Here is a 27,595-nt window from a genome sequence, read left to right as displayed (position 1 = left end):
TCACAGACATGAATAATACTCCTTAATTTTCAAGTATTTCTTTTTCAAATTAATATTTCAAAGAGAAAAACCCTTATCTTGTTAAGAAGAAGAGTTTTAGGGTTGTAGCTCTTGCATAGGATGATACAGTTTGGTGGCCTCTCTTGTTAAAAATGTTCTAGTACCCATCTAATGCCCACTTATTTATGGATTTTAGACTAAAAGCCCTTTTTTGCCAGTTTTCTTCACAAGCACTTATCTCAACATCCTCATTAGATGGGTTTTCTCTTTTCTTTTTTCCAAGGCCTATCCATGCCCTTGGTACTTTCTTTTGTTCCATTCTGCAAAAGGAATGGCTTTAAAGGATCTCTCTCCACCAGTTTCAACTTTTTTCCTTTGTAATTAGCCTTATTTGAGGAGCAGAAAAGTAGAAGACCAGAGAGGAATAATAATAATAAAAAACCCTGGTGAACAAAGGAGATGATGTTCTTTACTTCAATCATATGCTGTATAGCCTGAGTCAAAGAACTTGCACATCTATCTTTTTTTTTTTTAAAACATCTGACTCATATGGTACATGTAAGCCAGCTGAGAGAAAATTTCAAAGCTAAAGAAGAGGAATGTTTTATTCAGCTGGTTATTGCTATTACCAAGAGCTTATTTAAAAGTTATAATTAAAGAAATCTTTTGCAGACAGTAATTTGGAAAGGAAAGATATGTTTGCCGTCGTCTGCTGAGACAGAATATATTGATAGTATTAATACACAAGTGTGTGAATAAGAAAGAATATATTTATGATGTTAATGGGCAAATATGCATATTTGAAAAATAAGCAGTGAAATAACACATCTCAACTAAAATGGAACTTGAATATGAATTACTGTAGAATAAAGTCTAGAACTATTCGTATCATAGCTAAATGCGGTGTCAGTCTTTATTCAAAAAATCGGGGAGAAGAATTTCTTTGGTATTCTCTTTCAAACGGAAAGAAATACCCAATACATATTGGCAGTCCTGATAAATCTTAAAACTCTAGAAGGTGTTTCAGCATACACAACACCTGTGGAAATACAGAAATCTGAATTTGTAGTGGTTCTGAAACTCACTTGTGAATGGTTCAGAAGAGCTATGAACAAGAAAAAAAAAAGGGTGCCTTTACTTATAAAGAAAGTGAATGGATTTGTATTCTAACTTTTTTCAAACTCTTCTTTAAAAACCAAAGAACATTTGTACCTTTAATATCAGGTCTTGACTTCCTAGGTTTTGTCTGTTCCTTTTGTCTTTTTCCCTTCTTGGTATACAGGCCTTGCAAGACTAGATATGTAAATAAAGGAACATTTACCACCTGGAACTAAAGGATATTTGAAACTTTAAAAGATAGAACTCTCCTCCAAAAAAACTTCCAAGCATTTCAGTTAAGAAGATGTATAGAACATCTTTTACTATTGGAAGTCTACAGCTGTGAAATTCTTATTCTTTTTTTTTTATATTTGTGAATGACATAAGTATTTTTATTATTAATATCACTCTGAATACATACATGAAATTTGACTGCAACCAAAAAGTAGATTAGCTAACTTCTATATACTTGAAGATGACTAAATTTGTGTCTTGTGTTGACTGTCTTGATTTTATGTTCACTCTAAAATAAGTTCAGCTAAAGCTAGTAGTAATTTCCACAGAGGTTATAAGATTATCTAATATTTACTATAGAAGAAGCAATAAACATGTAAAGTCTTGATTATTTAATTTTTGTTTATATGTCTAACTTTTAATAATTTGAGAGTTATCCAAGTTAAACTAATTTTGATGGGTACACGGTTCAGTTAAACATTTATACAATTAGGATACTTCCGTGAACTTTACTCACACAACAAGATCTTTCTGAATCTGCAAAACTGAATGGAAAGAGACATTCCAACGAGATGATAGGTTGTTTGTTCTGCTGCTTACGTTAGAACAACCACCTTTTTTGCCACTTATTCCTTTTAGTTCTAGACAGAATTCTAGTGAAAATAAAACAGTATGTATCATTTGAGAATGATCACTATATGCTTTCGAACCTTAAAAAATTATTTAAGTTTAGTTTGAATTTTGGACAAAGAGTTCAGGCATTTGTTATCTAAATAGGATCACTACTCCTCATTTTGTGTATCATGAACCCAATCAGTCTGACATTCTATATAGCGAGATGTGTAGGTTCACACTTGCAAAATGGGGGACAATTCGTCTGTTTGCATACTGCTACAAATTGCAAGTCTGAAGTGGTTAAATCTTTCATTATTTTATCTCTGTACCTAGTGAGGTATCTTCCTGTAGTCTCTGCTCATTTACAAAATTGTCTCAGCTAATGCAAATGTATTATGTAATCCATGCTCATGACGGAACTATTAGATTTAGAGTTTGTGGCCTGCATTGTTTAAAGAATTACATCTGCTTCTGTTAGTAATTTACCATACTACATGCTTAAGACATCTAGATGCACTATATTTTATCAAGTAAAGCACTTTCTTTTTGTAAAGAGAAGTGTACTTCTACTTTTTATTTCATATTTTGTATGCTTCCTTCTATATTTCCAGTTACAAGTTGACATTTGTGATCGATCCTCTAGTTGAACCCAGCTATAGCCTAGATATGCACAGGAAAGGCAGACAAGGATCACAGACTTTCCAAAATCTATAAATGTGCAAATACCTGTGGTGCTTTACCTGCATGAAGTTTGGCACAGAAAACATCTATGGGAAAATTAGAAACTGATTCTTGCTCAGGCTAAGGGCAAGTGAAGAGATTTATAGAAGGGATGTATATCTCCTTCTTTCCTTAATCTCAACCTAATGTGCTGAGAAGAACATACCATGAATGAAGTTATTTTAACTACTTTCTGATAGAATAAGCATAACTGGATGCAACTAATTTTTTCAAAATCTATTCAGTTACATTGCACAATTAAATTTCATTTAGCAGTATGTTGCAAAGATTAAAAATGTTCAATACAAAGTATTTTTAATTTTTTCCTTTTCATTGGTAGGTAACTTACCTACCTATTAGTGGTAACTTACTTTGTCTGGCAGTAGGCATTTTAAGGGCAGGTGATCACTTTCACACAGGAAATTATTCCTTCCTACTTTTTAAAGTAATCAGACAGAAACAAAAAGTCTGAAAGGCAGTTTTCTCAATCTTAACTTCTACCTATGCATGTATTATTTAAAATGCTAATGACAGACATTAGGAAAGACTTTATTAGCAGGGCAGTGTAGCTCTGGAACAGGTTACTCAGAGAAGCTATGCATCTCCATCCTTGGATGTTTTCAAGACTTAACTTGACAACACCACAGCTGACCTGCTCTAGCATTGACAATCATCCCACTTTGAGCAGGATGCTGGACTAGGTGACCTCCATAGGTTCCTTCCAAACAACATTTCTATGACCCTGTGATTAAACTGAATGAATCCATACTTTCATAAGGCACAATCAACTTCTGACTTCATTACTCATTCACAAAAGAGAGATCAGTATTAAGTTGTTACTCAAACCCCGTATTTTTCATAAAATCTTTCTTCAACTACCAGAAGCAAAAGCATGTCTGATGGGTCTGAAGGCCATTTAATCAGAATGACTATGTTTTTGTTGCCTGGCCAAATATTCTTAATTAGCAGCCTACCCCTTCAATTATGGGTTTTCATATTAACCAGAGAAAAAAACCTGCTCTGTGCTGACAGACCTGAGGACAGTAGAATTGCTCTGATCCTGCTGTGCAGAACTTGTTCCTTTGTGAAAATGTATTTATATAGGGATCACAAATGTGGTGGATCTACCATTTAGTTAGCTCAGCTGAAATGGGATCCCCAAAACAGAAGATTTGGAAGAAAACAGACGGGGCAGAATCAGAACTATAATAACTGGTAACACACAGATCTCAAAAGTGTCTTCCTATGTTACTCATGACTCATGTCAGACTCCTGCTGGTGAAGGCAGCTGGGCCCTGTAATCCTGTTCATGAACTGATGAAATGTCATCTTTAAATCAACCCAGTTTGCTCTCTCCATTAATATTTTAAACAGGTTGTTCCAGAGCTTGCTCCTCTTAAAGTTAAAAACCTTTTAATTTCCAATGGTATGCATGCCCAGATTCAATCCCATTTCTTGTGCCAACTCAGACAGCTCTTTTGCCACACTCTTCCTCACTCTTCCTCTTCTACCTGCCACCAGGGTTGGACACTGGTAAGACAATTTGCTTACTGATATAAATTGAAAGCAAGTTTACTTTTGTTTGCAAATAAACAATAAACACGAAGTGCTTTGCCACAAGTTCTGTCTGTCCCGTCAAATATCAAAAAGACAAAACTAAACTGTATTCATGGCACCTCTTCAAACCAGTAGCACCACAGTAAGGCTTTGCCCAGCACCTGTTTCTCTGGATTTAGTATGTAAAACAAGACTGTTGGGAACCACAGAGCAGCAGGAAAGGAAGGAAGGAAGGAAGGAAGGAAGGAAGGAAGGAAGGAAGGAAGGAAGGAAGGAAGGAAGGAAGGAAGGAAGGAAGGAAGGAAGGAAGGAAGGAAGGAAGGAAGGAAGGAAGGAAGGAAGGAGGGAAGGAAGGAGGGAAGGAAGAAAGGAAGGAAGAAAGGAAGGAAGAAAGGAAGGAAGAAGGGAAGGAAGAAGGGAAGGAAGAAAGAAAGAAACTTACTTCTGAGTTTTGGACAGATCAGCATCTACAGGACTCGGCCTCAGCCATGCATACTAGCTCCCATGTCATCAACACTAATGTTACAAAGGCACTCTTAATGCTTATTGTATTGCCAGTACCCTGAAACCATACACAGTAAACCTTACGCAGTAAAGTCTGAGATGAAGGCATCCACTGCCAATCTGCTCTCACCATACTTTACAAATCTTGCAGACACCTAAAAGGGTTATCTCAAGTCCTCCTCACGGTAAATAAAATATTATTTAGAAGGCTTTTGGGGATCCTCAGGGCATTCCAGCATTGCCAGGAAGATGCTTTACCCTACCTAGTAGAGAAATACATAACAATGTGCTTTAAAAATTAAATATTTAGAAGAATCTGAATAATTGCTTCCTGTCAATTTTCTAGGTTGGCATCATGTAATTCAAGAGTGAACCATCTCAACAAATTCATTTGGAAATGTCTGTCTAGCCTGTGGAAAAGCTATGTAAAACTGTGTACAGAGCACAATACATAATGAAGTTTACACTTCCTTTGGGTTTGTCCTGAGGAACATACAGTAATTCTGACATGGTATCTGTCAGTGTTACTAGTTACAAGATGCAGCCTAGTAGCAGAGGAGTCTATTTCCTGTTCAAAGGCGAAAACAAAAACTTAAATAAATATTTAGAAGTCAATTGCCTCAAAATATTAGCATTTGATTCTCCTTAAAAATAAATAAGCAACTGCATTATCAGAATAAATGAAAAACAAAGTTGTTATGTAGATATTCAAACTACAGGTCAGGACAAAAAATCCATAATGAAATCAGTGGTTTTCAACCTGCTTTTTTAGGTGTGCATATGCTATAGTCTCAGACCACTCCCTTTTGACCTCATCATAAGAATCCATCAAAGCTAAGTTGATCAGGGTCTTGTACTCCGATTTGCTCAAATAATTGCATTGTGTTTTCTGACATGCACCAAATGGAGCTGTGTGCTTAACCAGGGGTGAATATATCCCACAGGCAGAAAGACTCCAATTTATTTCAGTAACGCTCTGGTTCTTGGAAATAGAACGTGCAGGAAAAAGTAAAATGGTAAGACATATTTGTTTAAAGTATACATTCCCTATACGCACGCACCAACTAAAATGCCATCAATCTTGAACAGATTTGCACACAGTAAAATGTCTGAAAATTGCAAAGTGCTGTTTGAAAACATTAAGGCAACAGAATTTCTCAGCAAAGCAGCAGCTAAGCAAACAAATACACAGTGAAAACAACATATTTTTCCCTAGTCTTTTTCCAGAAAACAGATGGATTTTGTTTGTTTTGCTGCTTTTCTAAAAAAGTTAGCCTCAAAGCAGACTTCAACTAGGAAGAATTTCAAACCGTATGGCTTCCTATATCTCAAAGCTAAAGGCATATTAGGCCATCCTAACTGTAAGCATATTTACACTGTGACAAGAAGAGTGCACACAGCACAATGGAACTTCTGCTATGACTGTAATATAAATAACTTCTGTATTAACCTGGATAAATGTTAAAGATTAAAGAAAGAATATTTTGCCTAAATACAATGTAGAAAAGTGAAAAATTGCATATTTGAGATAGGAGTACAATTATTCTCAAGTTAGGCATTCTTGCAGATCCACTGCTGCTTCCACCAGTGTTGTCAAGGTCTCTTGATTTAGATGGGTAATGAATCTATTACAGATTATACACATGTTCCACTAGTTGCATGTATTTATACAGATATTTTGAAGGAATCATTCTGAATACTGTGGCTGACTTCCTGAGCAAAGAAGACTACAGTTTCTGCTTGAGCTACAGGATATTCAGCAGGAAAATAAACATTTTGGTTGGAAAAGTGACTGATACTGAATCCATTACTTAGCTTGTTAAAAACTGGACCATGCTGCTCATTTTCATTTGTCTTGCTTTCGTTTCTAGCCTCTGAATCTTGTAATGTATTTCTCTAACGGGTGCATACAGCATGAATCATCATATATTTTCTCCCAATATTCTACTGCATGCTGGTGAGGACCAATCCTCATCTTAGTCTTCTTTTTCTGATAAGCTAAATATATCAAGGTATTTATAACTATCACTATAAAACAGGCATTGTTAATGTCAAATATGCATGTGACTTTTAAAATTCCTTTCCAATTCTTAACATTAAAAAATACTGACAACTAAAATAGACAGAAACTATTTTGATTCTCTATCACACTTCCTCTTTGCTCCCTTCCTATCTTTGACCTGGCTTCTTGGGTTTTTTTTCAGCATCGCCACAAGCAATGCCATGAACAAAAATTATGCTACCCCTGTAATAACTCAGTATTTCTCTGTGTATGTACATTATCCAGCTACTAGAACGGCCAACAGTGTTGCACTGAGTAGTCACATTCAAGAATCGTGGTAGATACCCAGCTAATATATTTTAAAATTCATAATTAGGACTAGAAGATTTAACCAAATGCACTTAAAAATACTTGGCAGATCTTGGCCTTAGCTATTAATCCTATTTTCAGTGAAACCAGGGAAATACAACTGAAGAAAATTCATCCATCCTAGATCCCTGATAATATGTTAATATATTAAATCTATTGATTTTGAACTTTTATTTTATTTAATTTCTGCCTGGCAATACTTTTACCAGACAACGAGCAGGAGGAGATTTCCCAGAAGTCTGCTCAGGTCTGACTAGAGGTCAAAATTTCCCCACAGATACTCATGCACAATCTGGCTGTACAATGTATGCCTCATTCACAAACAAAACTTTTCAGAAAATATTCTACCTCTTAATATGCTTTGACCTAAAAATTCAGAAACAACACTTGTGAATCAGTATGAGTATTATGGAGAGTTTAAAAATGGGTTATAAAAATTCTTAAAATTGTAAGGGTAAAGGGTTTTGAATAAGCCATATTTTTAAAGCAATATTCATCTCAACTTTGGTATCTTGGATACCACTATTTACATGACACAGATCAGTTTCAGGTCAAGAAAAGTTCAAATGAAAAGAAAGAAAACAAAGAGGAAGAGGGAACTACTCTTCACTGACCAAGCCACTTTCTCTTCATTTGCAGGAAGAGGGTAGTGAAAGTTCGAGAGTGCTGCCTTTAGGGGACCAGAGAGGAAAAACGCTGTTTTCATCTTTTCCCATTGCTCTCCCAGGGCATAGCGCTCCTGGCTTCAAGGCAATATCAGCGGCATTCAATCACAAGCCTAGCAAGAACACCCATTAGCTATACTCAGGGCAGTATTATTGAGCCCTTTCTCTAAGTTCTACGTACTACCTCAGTTTAAAATTATAGTTCTGATTATTGATCAAACAAAAAATTTCCACTTGAGCAGTCCTGCCAGAAAGCCAGGAGATTTCCTGCACAGAAGCACAGTCCTTCTGTATGGGTACCCATACACTGAGGCTCTCTCTTCAGTTTTGTATCCTCACAGCTATGCCCCTGGGGTGCCTTGAGATTTGCCTGAAGTACTTCTCTACCATCTATCTACTCTTTATTGGCTCTTCACCCCAACACTAGACAACAGCCTCACACTGGTCCTCTTCAGCTTGCCACAGAGCATTCTCCAGCTGCAAGGTGCCATGAAAAGGTCTTGGAATAATGGTCCCTCTTTACACACTTGCAGAAAATGCTTCAGAGAAATCATGAACCCTAAATTTACGATTTTTCCCTGATCTACCTGAACCCCAACTTTAGCCAAGTTTAATGGCTGAAAGCCATTAAAAGCCCCCAAAGAATTATTAAGCAAGTATTAAATTTAGACTTTTAGTTCAAGAACAGAAACCCTTAACTCCCACTTACATCCTAAGCCTGGCTGCTCAGCCACTAAGACTCTAACCTTTATGTCTGTAACCTCTATCTTTTTTATAGTTTGCTGTTAGTTTTGGGACACAAAAACAAATACCCTAAGTGCTCCAGCACAGTAGGCATAATTGTATCAATGGGAACTATGGTCATACTTATGTAGTGAAGACCGTCTCTTACAAGGGACACTTTTTAAACTGGAGACTACATCCACCACCAGCAAAACCAGAAACTGATGAACTGAAATAAAGTAACAAGTAAATTTATACAAAGTTTGCTTTTATGGAATACAATATGAAACATAGGCTTAAGTATCCTCTTTGAATAACCTGAGACCCATTACTTTAATTTATTAGGCATTTGGAATTGCACACAGGAAAAAAAAAAAAAGAAAAAAGAAAAAAAAGGAGGTGATACTTCTTCCTGAGCTAACATAAAGTAAAGTTGTTAACGTCTAATTTTGAACTCTACCTTTGTGCTTTAGCGGATCTGAAGACAGAGCTTGACAAACTGGAGTATTTATCCAGACAAAAATAGCCACTCAGCTGTGCTTTAGTGCCATTTTCTGTCACACCAGCATGACAGCACTAAGTGTTTAGTTCAAATAAGTGGTTCCATGTCCTCTGATAATACAACATGGTTCCAGCATTCTGTTCACTACAATTTCAGCTCCATCAGGGGTGGCACAAGACAGCTCAGTATTCCCAGAGATTTTCAAACTGTGGTGCATGTGTTCTATTATGCACTCAACCCGTCTGGTCCATTTGGACTGGATTCACCAGGGAATACAATTAGCTGGCCATTTTATTTACACAACCCAGCCTGCCAATTTGTCTGGAGCTTCAGTTATTTTTATTTTTCTCTTTCTTGCGGCTTCGAATTATTTCTGATGTGGTAACTATCTGTAGCACAGATTCTTCTTCCGCTGGACATTACTGTGTAAGGGAACCAACTGTTGGGGACTCATCTTGGGACAGTTAGGATCTTCAAATTAGAAGTAGTAGTTATTTCCTCAACAAACTCAAGTACATTGTTCTTTTAAATGAACCACTAGATAAGACTTCTTCCTAATGTGCTGCCAAACAAATCATGGAGAACATGAAGGAACAGCAACAGAAGAGCAAACACAGAGCAACAAATTCTGCTCCCTACTGCATGACTAATCGGTGGTCCCAAAGCAGGGTGCTATTGTTGCACTGAAAACCAGAATTTGACACAGGCTGTTCAGTATTTTAGGAAAACAAGCAAATATTCAAAAAATGAGATGAGAAATGATCTTATCCAAAGGGCACAGAGCTTATGTAATTTCAGCAAGCCTCACAAAACCACCATTGTCACTGTATTTTGGGTATACTTTCCAAAGTTCAGATAGCACATACAACACAAATATTTCATGTCAAAAAATAAGACCAGACATAACTATATAAATATAAAAAGTCATTCTCATTCAAATGCAAACGTTTGAAATTGTAAACCTGTGAAAATATTGTGTGCTTATTCAAACTAGGAGGTTCATATCTTACTGATTTTATGATGCCAAATATTATTTTCTGCCAACGTCTTCACTATTCTTTTCTTCCTTTCTCTGCCTCTCTCCTCCTGTACCAAAGAAAAATCTCTCAGCCTCCTACATTTTTATCTGGAGGCAACACAAACCCAAAATGTTTCATACAATTAAAAGGAAGCTCAGTAAGAAGAAAAATTGTGCCACCTTTCACCAGACACCGTTTTTTCCTGTGCTGCTACTCAACACAAAGAGCCTGTCTTACTTACAGTTTTCCTAATTACCCTAATTATCTTTTTTCCAAAAACATGCTACCTCTGGACAAGCCCATAAAATATATCCTAAGCTACCCTCTCACCAAAAGCTTTTTCCACAAGCTTTGCTAATCAGCTTCATGTAACTTATTCATTTTTGTAACAATTTACAATTAAACTTTGATAGGAAGCCCAGATACTTTGGCCATTTAACTATAAAGAATTCAAATTACTAAAAATTAAAGTTATAGAATACATTGCAAACACAAAATGATTAATGAGATTACATAACATCTCTCATAACTCTGAAGGTTTCCATCACCTTAAGTCCTCCCGTGAGTAATAATGAGTCAAACTGAAACTATTACCAAAATAGGGTTAAACTAGAAAAAATGATGAGTGCATTTATGCTGACAGACAGCCATGGTCTAAACTCACTAGAGTGCATGAAATGTTCGCTCTCCTTAACAATACAGCATGTTCTTATTTACATTAAGAGGCTTGAGAGCAAAAACCAGAACCTTTATCTGAGTACTTCTCTCAAGTGTCCCTTATTCCTCCGGCCGGTCCACTGTCTTCTGGAACGTTTTCCCAAAGCTCTGCAGGCTACTAGCCCTCCTCTCAGGGAAGTAGAAAGTCCTAAAATCACTCCTCTCCATGCCGTAACTTCATATTGCATATTTGTTTGGTGGACTGACACAGCAGTTGGAACAAATACTCCCCTTGTTCTTGATGCACTTTGGGTTTAGAGCATCTGTGAAGGTACAGGAAGAGAGGGGGACACATTGTCAGGACAAACAGAGTGGTTGCCTGGTCATTCTGGCAGAGCACACTGAGGTGCTGAACTGTGAAGGGGAGGTCTTAAAAGCACTGACAACATGACATAGTCAAGCAACACATCACTTAATATTAGTTTTTACAACTTCATCAATACACTGGCCTTGGCATGTTCTAGAGTTTCGATTAATTGCTGGTAAATTTTACAAATCTAGTGGGGGATACTAGATTTTGGGTTTCAGAGGGGTTTTTTGCAGAACAAACTAAACATATCATTGCTTTCACAAAATAAGACACTTCAGCAATAAACAGGAACACTTCCAGGAGACATTTAACAGCCTATGAAAACAGCTGAACACTAATGTTTGGATCAGGACAGCAATTGTCTTTGTTCTCCCCTCCAGCTGAGTAGAAGGCCTAATACACTGCCTTGCTAGATTGGGATGGGTGGAAAAATCAGTGCTCCCACACCAAAAACCAGAGCTGTCTGGCCACTGTAAGTACTGCTGGGGTATAGGTTCCACGTGATTTCTTCAAAGTGATTGGTAGTAGCCCTTTTAGTTATCTCAAGAGCTGTTTGATATTCTGGTGAACTTTAAGTCATTTATTGCTCTTCCTCGTTCCTTGCTGAACATGCCTCCTCTATTCCTCTCTTTCTTGTCCTCTAGACTCACAATGTTAAGAAGATTACAGAACCCATCTTCACAGGGCCACTTTTATTTCCTGCTGAAGAAGGACAACCCTTGGCAAATATGGAACAGGTGCATCAGAAAGATGACAAAAAAAATGGGCAGCTATTGTTAAAAGATAATATAGCATAAAAGCAAACTATGTTGAAAAACTGCCCAGAATGTTCCAATTCAGATTTTCAGAAAACTCTGAAATAATCATAGCTGCCCTTAAGCCACCTGCCTCAGGACAGCTGCACAGACCAAGCACAGTGAGTATTTAGGGATACTTTTCAAAGCCTGTGACTGTAAAGAGTAGACCACTGGGTACTGTAGGTCACAGGCATGAGGCAAATAAAGTCTGACCCTGCTTAAGAGGGAATGAAAGAATCTAAAGAAAACAGCTGCTAAAGGTAGGCAGAGTTTACCCTGTTGCTGGACTTTTTAAAGCAACGATGTTGTCAGAGCTCCTTCCCAAGCAGTCCAGAAAGGTGCCTTAACATGACAAAGGAATCAATTCAACCACATAAAGATGGCTTACAGAGTACCTGATTGGTAACTTTATCCCATTTCTACTGGAAAAAGGGAACTCTGGGCCACGGTAAACTAGTATGGCACAAGTGGAGAAAGTTTGCTCCTATAGTCCGAAACCAGCCAATTCAAAGCCAAGCTCAGTAAGTCAGTAAGAAAGTGTCCATTTCTCTCTCCATACCTGAATGTAATTGTTGAGGTAGTTTCTCTTCTGCCTGAACTTCAGACTGGAAATTCAACACACTGCACCTCATATGCAGACTTCACACAAAAACCTTGTCAGCTGAATGACCAGTTCCTAGATTGCTTGCAAGGATTTCTTTTTTAATTTATACATACAAGTATTAGGTTTACTTTTTCCTTTTGCAATACACTAATTTATGCTGAGAAGAAATAGTACATGCCTGTCCCACGAAATGCACTGCACACATTTGGAAATGTTTGGGGTTGCTTAAGGTATTCTTAGTTTTGCTTATGTTTTCAAGTACAGAAGGTTAATTTAAGAACTTATTTGAAAGGCAATTAATCTGGTCACACGGTTTCTGCTGCAGTCTCCAGACAGTGGAATTGAAGAGGGGGGAAAAAAAAGACTGTCATTAATAAACATACCCACTTTATTCTGTGGTTTGTATTCCTAAGTTTCATGGGAAGGTTTGAGCAGTTTTAAGGGATCTGAATCTTCTGAGATCCTCTCCTCAAAGAGACTGCTGTTGGTCTGCACTTCTGGATGTTGCAAAATATCCAGTGCTATTTGACAGAGAGAAGATAGTTTCCCCAGCCAAAATGGGCATTCAGTTTTATAAGCTTTATCAAGAAATTTTCCTGGTAATATTAAAATATCAACAATTTTAATATGAAAAATATAAGATCTTTCCTTTCAAATCTGGGTCAGAATTAATTTTAACATTTACAATAAGATCTGGACAGAAATTCATACATTTCTAGCTAAAAGTTTGGCAACATTCTTCAAAGTTTTCTGTATTTCAGACAGATTATACAAATCTTAAATTAAACACCATTTAATTCCTACACACCTTAATAGTTTTACATATTTCCCCATGGACATTTTTGTCATCATTCATCATCATTTTTGCAAGAAAATAACTCACCCTCTCTTAATCTCCATTTTCTTCTCTAAGATGGGTAACACTAATATTAACATTCCAGGAATGAGCCTAGTTCTTATAAAATAGTAAAAGAAAAAAAGAAGTGCTTTGTTGAGTTTTTGCTGGAAATGCCAAAAGAAAAAAAAAACCAAAACAATTATACAAATGAACTTTCTAAATATATTTGAACAGCATTGAGATTTGTTAGTTGAAAACAGGAGAGCATTTCTGGTTCTCTGGTAATTTTAATGGTAAAATGACCTAGGTGTGTGCCCATACAACCCAAATATTGGATTCTTCATCACCAATACCAACACAAGAGGAGACCTAAAACTTGACATTGACACATACAATATCTGGTAGCCCAGAAATCAATAAAAGCAGTGACCTGCTTTTAAATGAAAAGCAGGAAGAATCTCTCCCAAAGGCCCAAATGTCTATATGGCCTTCCGATTAAGCACCAAGATGTAAGAAAAATGTAGAAGCTTCATACATGACTATGGAACGGACAGAAGTAAAAAAAACCCACTTGTTTTAAGCAAGTATCATTCATGTTTATATACACTACAAGTTGGGGTTTTTTTACTGCAGAAGTCAGAAGTGGTCTGAAGTAAGTGACAGAGGAGAGAGAAACTGAATGAAAAAGTGCTAAGAAGAGTTTATGGCAAAACCACCTTGCCAGAACAGCACAGCACTTAGAGAATTACAGTAGTCTTCTGACTGATAGTGTGTGAAAAGCTAGGAGGGTATTTCTGATGTACATCAAACACAGTAAAAGCTGAAGTGAGACCACAAAGCTCTTTCTCTTTTCTGAAACAGGATATGAATTTAAGTCTGCAGAAATGGAACTGGTGTGTGCATGTCTTCTTCTGAGGAGAGTCTTGCAGATACTTCCTAGAAAAATTGTTGTTTTACAGTAGCACAGTTTCTAACTCCAATGAGTTAGAAGTATGTTAGTGCTTGCTACTCTCCCTTTACCACAGACTCCAGCTCCTCCCTGAGTCAGACTGAATGCACCTCTTTAAAAAAAACACTATTCTGACAATATGTTCACCCTTTCTCAGGGTTTATTGCCAATTTACAGAGCCTAATTGCTGTTGTGAACTGTGAGGAATAAACTATATCCAAACTGTGCCTGGAATGAAAAACTACCTTTTTCCCCCTCTGTTCTCTCCCTATTTCAGCAGCAGATTTTCTCCCTTGTTAACGCAAGTATCATCTGTTGTGGAGGATTCTTCCTTCACAATAAAACCAAAAGCATCTCTTGGTTTCCAGCATGATTGTAACAAATCAACGCCGATTCTGACTTCATATTTGACATTAGCATTGCTCTTTAAAGCAAATTTGATAGTTTCTCAGCAGTAGCATCACATTTCTTTAATGCTTATTGACAGGTAGGTCAGTAGCCAGTGACTTTTTTTTTTAATGACTGTATTCTTTTGTTCTCTTTGCAGTACCCACAAGGACTTGAATGACAGAAAGTTCATTTTTCTCCGAATGAACATCTGATTAGAGTAGCCCATGCTTTACCCCCCTTTGGGAGACATGCTGTCAGCCAGCAAAGCCATGGTGGTCGTGGTAACTGTCACTGCATATCCAACAGCTGCTCTGTTACACATTCCCTAACCTGGCAAGAACCGCGCTTCTGCCGCTTTCCCCCACACTGGCTCTGTGCTGCCATAGCCCCGTACCTCCAGCAGGCAGGCTGGCGAGCAGCTCTCGCTGCAGCTGCTTCTCACCCTCCTAGTGTTGGTTCACCACTAGCAGGAGGTCTCCCTAAGGTGCCTTCTATGGCCTCGACCCTGGAGACTGAGTGTCACCCCTGTCAAGGAACCAGAGCTCCTCAGCTGGAAGCCTGCTGGGGCCTAACCTGGTTGGTACTCAGAATTTGCAGATGGTGGTACACTGTGGGGTTTTTGCTATACCAATGGAATGAAATTATGAGGAAAAAATTATGCTGAAGTGGACATTTTTAATTCTGTAGGTTAAAAGCAGAACACGGCTTGCTGAACAGAAAGTCAATAAAATGGCCAAAATATGTTCCCTGGATATCAACAGAATTATGTCTGTGCAATTGTCATGTTCTAGCTGAGCATTAACTCAGGCAGAACTTTGGCTACGTAAGACAGAATTCAATACAAATTGTGTTCAATAGATGGATGTCCTAATCATCGTCTGGACAGTCATTTTAGTTTAATGCTAAATTGTTCAAAATGATCTTTTAATTATATAAAGCTAGGTACCGTAATATTTCTTTGGAACAATCCTTTATCTTTGCTGAAGACACAATAAGAACACGAATGGAGCTTAAGCTGCCACCACAACTGGTTACACCTTCCTAGAGGTCCTTTGCTTGCACTTACACCGCATGGTCCTAGTTAGGATTATATTCTAAGTCTTGTACATGTAAGTAGCTCTGTCTTCCACAATGAAATCTACAACTGAAATCAATGAGAGACATTCTTAAACATCATACTATTCTAGAAGCTTAAAGATATAGCAAACTGCTTCAATTTTTTAATTAACATATATTCCTGCTTGTGTAAACCACACGAGCTTAAAAAAAAATTAAATTCAAAATTTCCCCTGATTTTTTGACTAACAAGACTTAATTTCAAGTCAATTCAAAGAATATGAGAGCTGAATTACAAAGGTATTTATTTACTTTCAGTTACAGTATTAATAGCTACCATCACTGTTGTAAAAGTGCAAATGCATTTCAAAACTTCAAAATGGTAGCACCCATGCATACGCAGTATTTTTAATGACTTGTCATTCCAGGTTAGGGATTGCTTTTTATGGTAAAAAGCAAGTTAACGTGTAAATGGCTAAGCAAGAAGCAGATGAATATGAAAGGACTGGAAAAGTGCATCTGCAGAAACTCCAGTTCAGCCACACACCTCATTTGCATTAGTACATCTGTCAATACTGGTACAGATCAGGTGCCACTCACCAATAAAACCTTTATGTTTAAAAAAGTAAACAAAAACTTTCATGGACAACAAAGGATGGCAAGAAAGACAATTAATATGACAAATTTGGAGATGAACTGTGGTAAAAACTGAATTATATTAATGAACTGGAGGATACTGGATGACAGCATAACTGGCATACCAATGGGTTCAAAATTGGAACCATAACAAGAATACCATTTGCCAGAGATGGTAGATAAAGTTTTGCAACATACTGCTTCTTCATCCACTAAAATTGACAAAAAGTGATCCTTATGCAAGGCCAAGCTGTCACACTTGTAATAGAGAGAAAAGAATAACAAGTATTTTTCTACACATGAAATAGCAATGGAAGAAAAAATGTAACATTAAGATACTATACTTACAGTATATATTTCTGGAATGAAAAATCAAGAAGCATAACAAGAAGGTGTAAGAAGCACTTGTTAAGAATCCAATAAAAACATACTAAAAAAAATAAAATTGTGATTCTCTAAAGGTGCTATGATTTCTCCAGCTAACTTGGCTGTCTCCATTTTGCTAAGATTTTCTAGCTGAGGAAATAAATACCAAGCTATGCAAATTTCCACATCTTAAAACCTTCTTTTCTAAACAGGGAGAAAGGACCCTCAGAACAAACAGACCTTTTATTTCTATAGATGCTAGCAACAGCATATACCATAGCCAAGTGAAAAAGAGTTATTCTGAACTTCCAAATGAAATGTTTTTTTAGAACACGGGATAAAATCTTGCTGTTACTTATAATCTGCTGTTCAGTATAATCTGCTGTTCAGTATCAGACAATGATGAAATTCAAACTTCAGCTTCCCCTTTCTACGGCTTATCCCAGCATGGGAATTGATTCATCACACTCTGCAATCAACTTTTTGGTACTTAACTGAATACAAATTATGATACTGAGCGAGATTTACATGTTTGTGTCATAGAACACAGTGCTCAGGAAAAAAAAAAGTTGATTTACCCTCTGCAGTGGATTTAGTTACATTTCCAAATTCCCATTCAAAGTAAAACACAGAAAGATTGGGAGGATGGGTGTTTTACTTGTTTTCTATGCTTTTCTACTTCTCTATGCTAATTTATGTAATTGTTAATTTCTGAAAGAATAATATTCTGTTTGTTTCAAGCCTTTGACTTACCAGAATTATCAAATTTGATCTCCCATAATTTTGTTGTAGAAGTTCTGGGAAATCTCAGAGATGTTATGAACCTTACTGAAAGTTTAGAGCACTAACTATTTTTCTCTAAAATGTGAATTAGTCACTGAAATTAAATAAAAGGTGTTATAAAAAGTTGTGTAAAACAACTCCAAGAAACAATGAATTCGAAATAGCCTGACCAAAAATGCCTGCTTTTCTGAGTTGATTAACACTTAGCCCGAGTTATGTAAAAACATGACAGAAAGTTAAACCTTAGTTACACTTTCTTTTACACATCACTGTTCAATCATGTCTTCTTTGGTGCTACGTTCCTTCCTAATTCTATAGGATAGGTAGGAAAGAGAATTAAATACCTATATACATAATACATATACTACATTCCACATATATCACATATGTATAATGATAACAGATATGCAATAGATGTGTTCATACCAAATATGACATTTGTAATGTCTTCTTGCTCTCTTTGCCCTTACTCAATTCTGCCTGTTACGTCATTTCAGCTGTTTACATTATGAGATTTTTGGAACAGATATGCAGATAATGCCTGAAGAAACAGACCCCAATCCCTGATGATGATGTTAATAATGCACAATGATCAGACTAATGCCGAAGATAGGTAAATAATATAAATATTTATGTAAAATCTATAATCCCAAATTGCAGCTTGTTAGGAACAGTCGAGAAATATAGGTCACACCTTAAACACTTATTTAATTGGAGAGCAAAGAGATTGACTATGAAATCCTGAATCATACTATCTGTATTCAACTCCCAGTTTCAGTTTGCCCTAACTTAAAATTATTACCATTGTCACTGAAATTTCAGAACTGGCTAGCACTTCCAAGATCTTGTAAGTAACTTTGCCAAGGGTTTCCATTGAGTATCCATTTTTGTATCCAGCTTCATTACATTATTTATCCTCATATACGTTTCAGTTGTGAATAAAGGTTGAACATTGGTTGTAAAGCAAAGGAGATGGTTAATTAAATGCTTTGCAGCAAAGAGTTTGAATATAGAAGTCGTCAGGCTCTTATGACCTTCTAAACACAACTGGAATCAATGGGATAAATCTTTTGAGTTTTCATTTGGATTCTATGTACTACAACATGTTACATTAATCAGTCTGAAAAAAACTCAGGATTCTACAGATGATACTATGGTTTGCGACATCAACAGCAACTAACCCTTGCCGCACCTCCACCAACCAGCCATCAGAACTGGAGTTGCACAAAACCTGTGTTAGTTAAGGATGTAAATATCCCAGTAAGGTAGATAATTAGGAACATACCAGAATCATATTGCCGGGAAATACATGCCGAGAGCTGAGTTTTCAAATCAGATCTCCCTTCCCTGCATTCAGTGCTCCCTTAACACTAAAATGAATGTCAGCAGACGAAAGTACAGCAGCTATAAAACCACACTCAGCAACATAAAAAAGATGAGAAAGGGAGACGGGGATAGAAATCACATTTGTTTGCAGCTCCAATGAGAATTTATTTCTCAGCTCAAAAATATGTGATACGATAATTTCACTGCCTTCAACAATAAGACTCCTGTACTTACAAACAGGCAAGTGCTTAACTGCACAACATAGATAAGATACTAGGAACTAAGAAGTTGATTTCCAAAGCAATGGATGAACACAAAGAAGCATGTAAGACTTTTTTTCCCCCTACTGAACTTCAGGTTATGGAGTTCTATGACTGCCAATACTACTTCTTGATAACATCCATATCTCAGTAAGTAAAACCACAGTGCTGGACAGTTGAGGCTCCTTAGCAGAGTAGTGTTAAATTTAAAGTCAGATTGAATTTTCCAGACTGGTGAATATGGAGAAGCTAAGTGTTCATCATTATTATTGTTGCATCACTCTTAAACACCTAAAAACTAAAGGAGGGAGGAAAGCTTTTATAAAAAAAAACATGTTTTGATCATATCTGTCATGGTAGGAAAACGAACAGATTATGGTAGTCGCCCTGATCGGTTGCTTCCAGCTCCCCCGAATCATGAGTGGAAAGGCCTGGCCCATGAAGGGAAAGGTTTCAATCTTGTTGAAGTGGTAAGAGACAGGCCACAGGACTCGACATAGGCACTGACACCATAGAGCTTGCCACCTAGCAACACGCCAGCTGCAGTTCTAGAGCAAGAGAGAGGCCAAGGCAACACAGCGCTAGTGCTTGCACTGTGAAGATCTGCAAAAGTCTCACATCAGTTATGTGAGACTTGTCAGGCTGCAGGTTCAGAGGTGTGCAAGCTACTAGTATCCACTCGTTAGAACAAGCAGAATTATAGATTAATACGACAGGACAGAAATAGTTCAGCATGCCTAGTGCTTCCTCTTCCTACAATAGCAGATTCTGCTGTAAAGACCTCCAATTCTTAAACCTTTAGAAAACAGACATATGGATGGGTTTAATTTTATATGGGGGAATAAATATAAAATGTTGCAACTTACTTACAACAAAAAGACACTACAAACTCCTCCTTCATCTCTTCCCTCTTCTGGAAGACATCTCCAGCCAGTGAAAATCTCAGATGCCAATTGCAGATAAGGCCCTGAACAACATTACAGTGGTTTCAGTAAAAGTATTCTCCCTTAAGAAGAGAAGGAAATGTTTCTTTGATTCTAAATGTTAATTCTCATTTAAAGCTCCCCCGCATCTCTCACCTATGAGTGAATGTATTTCACATGGGTAAGCTCAGCAAAGAATCACAGCCTTTTACTGGAAGTTATATTTCATGAAACAAGATCAAAAACTTTAACAGTGAACATGTTGAAGAGGTGCCATTTGAAAATAGTCCTTTGAACTCATTTGACCAAGGCTATTGTTTGGAGTTTAAAAAAAAAAATCACACCTGTGTGCAGAAAGATAGGCTCTCTTTATCTGGTATGAACAAGATGCTGAGACTTGTGCAATAGATAATGAATCTCTATTGCTATCTATAGTTTCATTGTTAACGCTGTCTTGGTTGAAGTGTGAAAATATGTTCACACTTTTGAAAATGGGCAATTAACTAATCAAATGACAATATGAATCGTAGAAACACAGAAATGACTGCAATCCAACACTACTTATGACTGCATTTTTATTTTTAATTTTATAAGAAAAACATTATCTCAAGCATCCTTCAAGACTATAAGGGAAGTTACCAAATTTCCCCCGCTGTAATAATCAGCACAGAAAATTGTGACCTTTGTCACCAGTCTATTTTCTCTAGAGCACCCAACATTTTACCCTCAGGGAATTAATTGCAGGGAAAATTTTCCTTGTATAGACAAGTTCCAAGAGACTGTAACAGACAGATGACATAGGCAGCACTGAATAAGCAGGGGAAGATACTATTAAGCAGTAGCCACTGTCCCATTAAGGCCCTGTTAAGTAACAGTTGTGTGTATTAAGTACTACTGGTCTTACATCAATGCCCTGGGAGGTGTCCCAATTAAGCAAGTTTTCTGGATAAGTAAGCCAGTTAAATGAAGCATACGGTACTAACTTGTACTGAAGTGCTACACAGCAAAAGCCCCACACATTTCAGCATAACTTCAAGGGCTGCAGAACTTGTGCAAGATTCGTATTAAAAAAGATTTGACTAAACACAAATTACATACGCCAGATGCCATTTCAAAACTCTCTCCTGGGATAAGATGCAAGTTAGACCTCATGTTTTAGGGAGACCTACTTTGCACTTTTTTTTCTTTCTTTTTTTCTTTTTTTAATGAAACCATCCCTTTATACCCTTGGATGCTCCTACAGGTGGAGTTTACGTAACAGGCACGTCCACATGAATGAAGGAAGTAAATCTCTCTTTTCTCTCTCTATAGGTTGATGATCTAATTTACATCTAGACTGCATACAAAAGCATGCAGAACATGTATTTACAAAGTGTTTAGCTTTTTTATCTATGCTACTAAAATTCTTTATATGGCTCTTAACACCTCACATGTCTAACACAGTAACCTCCTCCTTTCTGGTCATGAAAATTGTTCTGCTTATATTCGTTCAAACTGCTGTAAGAAAATAATTTTCTTGCATCACTGAGTCAGCCACTGTACCACGTCCTGGGATCATTGCACTGACTCCCAAGTCAGACACAAGCTACTTATCTTAATTTAAAGCCCTTTGTGGACAGTTTCTGTTTTACTGTCTTACTTATGCCATTCCTGCTCCATATAATGCCAGTCTCATTTACTTATCTGTCAAGATAACACTTTCTCTGGTATTTTCTCATTTCCAATACTTTCTAATAGCCCCAAATAGCATAAGACTATTATCAGACCCACATCTGCATATTCTCTCACTCAAAAACTATTTCTGCCCTGCAAATCTCCAGAACAAAGTTGTTCTATCCATTTTTTCTTTTTTATTTGTTTTTATTTCCCCAAGATGTCTCTTACTCCCTTGCAGTTCTTCGCATTCTTCATTCTTGTCCGTCACACATGAAAATAAGACTTGCAGAAAAATCCCGTTTCTGCTTTCCAGGCCTGTTACTGGAAGAAGAAGCAGGAAAGGACAACTTCCCCGAGTTACAAAGTTGTTGGACTTTTCTTTTTGTATTCATGGTCTTCATCAAAGAAGAGAAATACTACCCCAAAGCAAAGTTCTGTCTAGCCTAGTATCCCATCCCTGAAAACAATCAAATTAACACAACAATACATAGAGCTGACATTTAAATTCAAAGATCTTCATCTTAAATAAAAGAAATCTTCCCAGTTCTGATTCTGCAGGGCATATATAAATATCAGTAGCCAAGAGTTTAACAACAGCAAAAATTACTTTTTTTTTTTTAAATTCAACTTACTATTGTAAGTGTACATTCTCCTTTTTGGTTCTCATGCTGAAAGCTCCTTTTTGTATCACGTGTTTTCTTGTATTTTCTCATTGCATATATGTAATAACTCTTCGCAGATTGGCTGGTATCTTTTTTTTTTAACACTCTCTAACATTCATTGCAGAAGTGGCATAGTCCAAAACCCCTTAATAAAAGAAATACAAATAAACTGATATGTTGCATTTTTACAGCCCTGTTCAATTAAAATTCTCAAATCAGTGTATAAACACTTACTGAAGTGGTACAGTTTAAAGTTACAGAAAACAACTGTAATATCCACATTTTACTCTAAGGAATGAGATCAAACTTGTGGATTTAAAAAAAAAAGGCATGAAGACACTTAATGCTCTGTAACAGAAATGCTCTAGATCAGTAAGGCCAAAAGCATTCATGTGGAAGATTTTGCCTACATCACGCTCTACTAATTTCTCTGAACGTATTGGCATGAAGAACTTGGCTCTTAGTGTGGCCTCAAGTTGAAACATTCCATTTTCAAATAAAGGGACTGAATTTTTATATGGGGAAAATAATGTAAATCTGGGAAAAAACTGTGGACTTGAAACTCATACCTTTAATGAAAATTAATTTTAAGAATAAATAGCATGGTAATCGCGATCGAAATTCTTCCTACTGACTTTTTTCTAGACTGCTTATTGTTATCTTCCAGAGGCATATAAGGTCTATATGGTGTTTGGGGAAGACTCCTGGACTTCTCACTTCCCTGAGAATGTAATGTTTAAAGCTCAGATCCTGTCCACTGAACAGGATGTAACAATGTAGGATAACAGTGGAAATGCTATATTTAGAAGAATTTTTGCAGTCTTGTGTAAGAGACTACTGCATAAACGGACTAATTTTCCATATCAGCTGTCAGTCTAAAATGTTGAAGAGGCTGGTAGGAAAAGAGAGTAGGCTCTTTGAAAACTCTGGATTGTATTTGTTAAAACAAGTCCTGACTTTCAGCTCTTACTACGTCTCCTTGTTTTTCATTTCTCTTAATTTGTAGGGAATCATGTTCTCAGGTTTTTCAATGTACGGTACTTTCTCACAGGCCTTTTTATTCCATGTTTTGTTTCTGGAAGTGGTCAGCCTTGCCTCATGCCACTAATAACTAAAGAAAGACTGGTCAGTTAAATATACTAGAAACTCATAAATAAAAGATATCGGAATTACTCCTCTGCCGTTAAAGTATACTTCACATATGTCTCACTGCTTACTTACATAGGCAGACCAAAAGGACACACAGATAAATTAGTCATTTTTAACACTACCAAACTTCTAGTGACACTATCCAAAAAAAGCATTTTGTATTCTTTCTATAGACCTCCTCATTTGTATAGAAGTTTTTCATGAGCAACCACACCATTCTTCAAATTTTGTCTTAAAACCTGAATCTTCTTAATAACCAGGCAGCTGGTAGCCCATTTTCATTCCTCTATAGCGTATCAAAAGCATGTTCGACCTTTTGATTGGTAGCATTTATTATGCAATGTTTTACATGGCAAGGTCCTTTTCTTACGTATACAATGCTTAAAAAAAAGACAGGACATTGACACAACATAAAATGGAGATACTTGAAATCCTTTATGCTGAACTCCACAAATAGAGGTAAAAAAATGTAAGCTGGAAGTAGCTGAGGTATGGAGTAACCCAAGCGCTGCATTTTGCTAGGCTGACCACGATGCCAACAGGAATTTCCATAATAGTATTTTGCCCGAGTTTCTGGTGGGACACTAAATTTCCTGATTCCTCCATCGCCTGAACACCTGTCACAGGAACATGGTCCCAGAGACTGTTTAGAGAGACAGGAGAGAGGGTCTCTTGCCCATATACTGGGAACACACAAACTCATCGATAAAAGTGGCCACCACTGTAATTCTCATCTTCCACTTCAAGCTCTTGCTGCGGAAGCTTCAGGCACCCCAAAGGCTCCCTCGGCCGGAGGCTGCGGCACCCCAGCCTGCAGGCCTGTCAGGGGCTCCACCCGCACGGAAGTTTGCATGGGGCTCCCGGGGAAGCTGGCGTTCTCTGTACCCGGACCTGCGGGGACCCCTCAGCGACTCTCAGAGACCGAGCCCGCCCGCCCGCCCACGCACGCTCCCTCCCTCCCTCCCTCAGCCCCGTTCACCGCACCTTGCCCCGGCGGCGGGAGCACGGTGCGCAAGGGCGGGAAAGCGGCGGCTGCCACTTCAGTCACGGTGCCTCACCGCCGCCCGCCCGCCCGCCCCACCACACGGCGCATGCGCCCAGGCTTCCGCACCCCCGTCCGCGGCTCAATCGACGCATGCGCTTTGCCGCCCGCCCCCCCCCGCGCGCGCGCGCCCCCCCGCCTGCTTTCAACGCCCTTCGCCTTGCGCGCGCCCGCCCCCAGTCTCTGCCCGGTGCGGGGAAGAGGGGGTGGAGCTCGGCTGTGCCGCGCCTGCGCGGCAGGGGGCAGGGGCTGGGGCTGGCTGCCCAGCGTGCGCAGCTGCCGCCGTAGCGTGGAGCCGCAGATGGAGCCTGCCCCTGGCGCCGCAGGTAGGGGCGGCCGCCGCACGCGCTGGAGGGCGGGCGGCGTGCGGCGGTTCGCACGTGCAGCGAAGGGCAAGGGGGAGCGGCGGCGGAGCGGCCTCTCTCCTCCCCGCTCCCCCCCCCCCCGCCGCCGCCGCCGCCGCCCGCCTCGCCAGGGCTTCCTGTGGGAAATCCCCGCCCCTTTCCGCTGCCCCCTCACACACGCCGGCGAGGGGAGCGGGCCGGGCTGCACCGCCGGCGGGTGCTGGGAAGGGCCGCCCTGAGGGGCTCGGTCCGCCCTCCGCGAGCCTCGGTGGGGTGGGGCTGCACCGCCGCCCGCAACAGGCTCCTGGCGCCCTCCGGGCAGCGCTTTCCCCGCTGCGTCCTCCCGCCCTTCCTCCAGCTGCGGTCGTGACCTCCAACGACAAGGCGCGGCGCCCGGCCTCGCCTCAGCGGCGGCGCGGGCCGCTCCGGGACGTCGAGGTGCCCGTGGGGCCTTGCCGCCACCCGGCCCGCTGTAGTCTCCCAGCCTGGGAAACAAATATAAAGGCAAAATACCGAGGTTATGTGGTCCTCGGCTTCGTGTTACCGAGATCTTGTCCGAGCGGTTACAGCCACGTATCCCCAGAAGTGCATTTAAGCCCGTGTCCTTACACCCACGTAATATTCACTCATTCGCCCTGTTCTGAGGCAGGTGCCTTCGGCTGGGTATGTTGGTGTTAAAAGGCTAATCCCCTGGCAGAATGAACCCACCGAGGTGTTGGAATGCTTCAGCTAATGCAAGGTGTTGAGACACCTGTAGTTGGTGGTGAACTGCTGCGGTTGTGACTGTGCACCTTGGTCCACGCGGCCTGTGGCTGCCGTCTTCAAGAGCTGAAGGATGCCAGCCAAGGCCAAGCTTTTGATTTCTGATGGAAGCCTGTCCTGGGCCTGGCTCTCCAGGACCTCCAAACAGGACATTCGTAGAGTCGTCAAGTTCTGTTTTGTTGATCGTATCATCTAAGCATTGATGTGTTATTAAATTAAGAAAATGTTGTAAAACTTAGTGCTGCATTTCAGGTGGTCGTTGTTCATCTACAGCGTAATTTTGCTCCCAGTTGTCCTTTAGAAAAAGTCCGGTTATTACATTAGCTCAGTTCAAGCTGTTGCGCATTCAGTGTATAGCAAAAAGGATGTCTCCAAACGCTGAAGTTCATCAGTGTTCTGCTTCCCTAATTATGTCTATAGTGACATTATACGTCCCTCCTAATCCGTGTTGTATGTTAGCTGTGGTAGGACTACTGAGGATGTACTTTGGGTACATGCTATGTGACACCAATACTGAGATTCATCTGCTGGGCAGTGGCATTGCTTACTGACACCTCCCTAAATCTGCTACCTTGTTATCCAGTATCTTTTGCTTACTTCCCCCCATCAGTCCCTGGCTGTTACGGCTCTGTTGGGAAACCTCAGAATGTGAACTAAAAGCAGAGATGTCTAAGTGAGGTTGTAGAGAAACTGGAACAATAGCTGCAAGAGGTGTGAGCTGCCCTGTTCATATCAGTAAGGTGTTAACTCAGATACCTCGGTGCTGTAGTCTTTAATGTCATCATTGTTAACTGCTTTTTGGCTTACATACAAGAAAAAAGAGAGAGAATCACAGTTTAGTAAATTGTTAACCATGACCGATGCTTCGTTTTATGGTCACAAGACAGAAATATTCTCATGGCTTTGCCAGGCAGTAGGGATTGAATTATCAAGGAGTCCTCTGAAGCTCAGAATGTAGAACCTGTGAATTATGTTGTGATTTGTATGGGAGGAGTTTTTTGACAGCCACAGTTTGGGAAGGAACTGTGGCTGTGTCATTAGGTGATTGCATCCAGTAAATAAATTGGTAGATAAATCTGTTGACAAAATTTTATGTTACGCTATTTTGTTTTATCCTTCTTCAGAATGAATGTGCTGCAGCTCAGCACTGAAGTTGATTTTTGTATGCAGCACTTGCAAAACTCTGTAGGGTGCTGTTTGCAGTAGTAGAGGTAATGGGTTATTAGAAAGTCATTTTCTTTTTAATGTGCACTTGGTTATAGCTGTCATTTGCAGATGGTGATGTCTGGATCCCTAGTCAAAGATTCACAAATGTGTAAAGAGTTACAGTAGCTTAGATACACGATACAGGTTTTGGTACCTATTCTGGACATTTTTTTGGGTCTTAAAAACAGAGGGGTTGAAGACTGATTTCATAATTTTCCTAAGCTACTTAAAATGTCTGTTTCTTACCATCATGTGGAAATCTAGGCTGTTAAATACAGCAGCAGTATATCAGTGGAAGGAGAGAATTGGGCTTGCAGAATGGTTGTGACTTGTTTCAAAGTGGCATGGGCAGAAAGACAGAGCTAGAAGAATATATTGAAAGGAATGAAATTATAGCTTCAAAAGATAGAAAGGAAAAAATAATGGAAGATAAAACAATGTTGAATTTACAGAGCAAAAATGTATAAGTAAAAGGAAGAACAGTTTCAGCTTTTAATTAAACTTCTTTAGGTAATATTTGTGATTAAGAACATAAGTTGACACCATCAAGAAGGGAGTTGAATGAGAATGACCTTTTTGATATTCCTAGTGTCTTTGACCTGTGTTGGGAACATGAAGGGAAAAGATAATTGTGATTTCCTCAAGTTGTTTGACACTAGATTTAGAGAACTGTTCTGGGAAAAGAACTAAAAAATGAAAGATGTATTGGGATGCTCCAATAAGTTTTATAATACTGAGTGGTTTGAAAGGATTTATTCTATGATTCTATGATTCTATGATTCTTTAGAGTTTAAAATCCAGAATAACATCT

The 27,595-nt window shown here is 38.8% G+C and overlaps 2 protein-coding genes across 3 annotated transcripts in view; one reads left to right on the top strand and one right to left on the bottom strand.

Moving 5' to 3' along the window:
- LOC143157485 (uncharacterized) overlaps positions 1-24,485 on the bottom strand; it is a 77,325-nt gene extending 52,840 nt beyond the window's left edge. For both annotated transcript variants that reach the window (XR_012994804.1, XM_076332316.1), the window contains exons 1-3: positions 24,415-24,485; positions 22,252-22,426; positions 19,911-20,007 (exon numbers count right to left, since the gene is read on the bottom strand). Coding sequence is in view for 1 of the 2 variants with exons in the window: in XM_076332316.1 (XP_076188431.1) it covers positions 19,911-20,007; positions 22,252-22,332 (178 nt within the window). In the remaining variant the exon portion in view is untranslated. The remainder of the gene's footprint in view (positions 1-19,910; positions 20,008-22,251; positions 22,427-24,414) is intronic.
- A 237-nt stretch (positions 24,486-24,722) lies between these two features.
- Positions 24,723-27,595, top strand: part of CMC1 (C-X9-C motif containing 1) — a 64,053-nt gene continuing 61,180 nt past the window's right edge. Inside the window, exon 1 of the mRNA XM_076331145.1 lies at positions 24,723-24,798. Within this exon, the coding sequence (XP_076187260.1) occupies positions 24,774-24,798 (25 nt within the window). The 5' untranslated portion in view covers positions 24,723-24,773. The remainder of the gene's footprint in view (positions 24,799-27,595) is intronic.

The sequence above is a fragment of the Aptenodytes patagonicus genome, chromosome 2, assembly GCF_965638725.1.
Source record: "Aptenodytes patagonicus chromosome 2, bAptPat1.pri.cur, whole genome shotgun sequence".
In the NCBI taxonomy this organism is placed as follows: Eukaryota; Metazoa; Chordata; class Aves; order Sphenisciformes; family Spheniscidae; genus Aptenodytes; species Aptenodytes patagonicus.
This window is presented reverse-complemented; position numbering and strand designations above follow the sequence as displayed.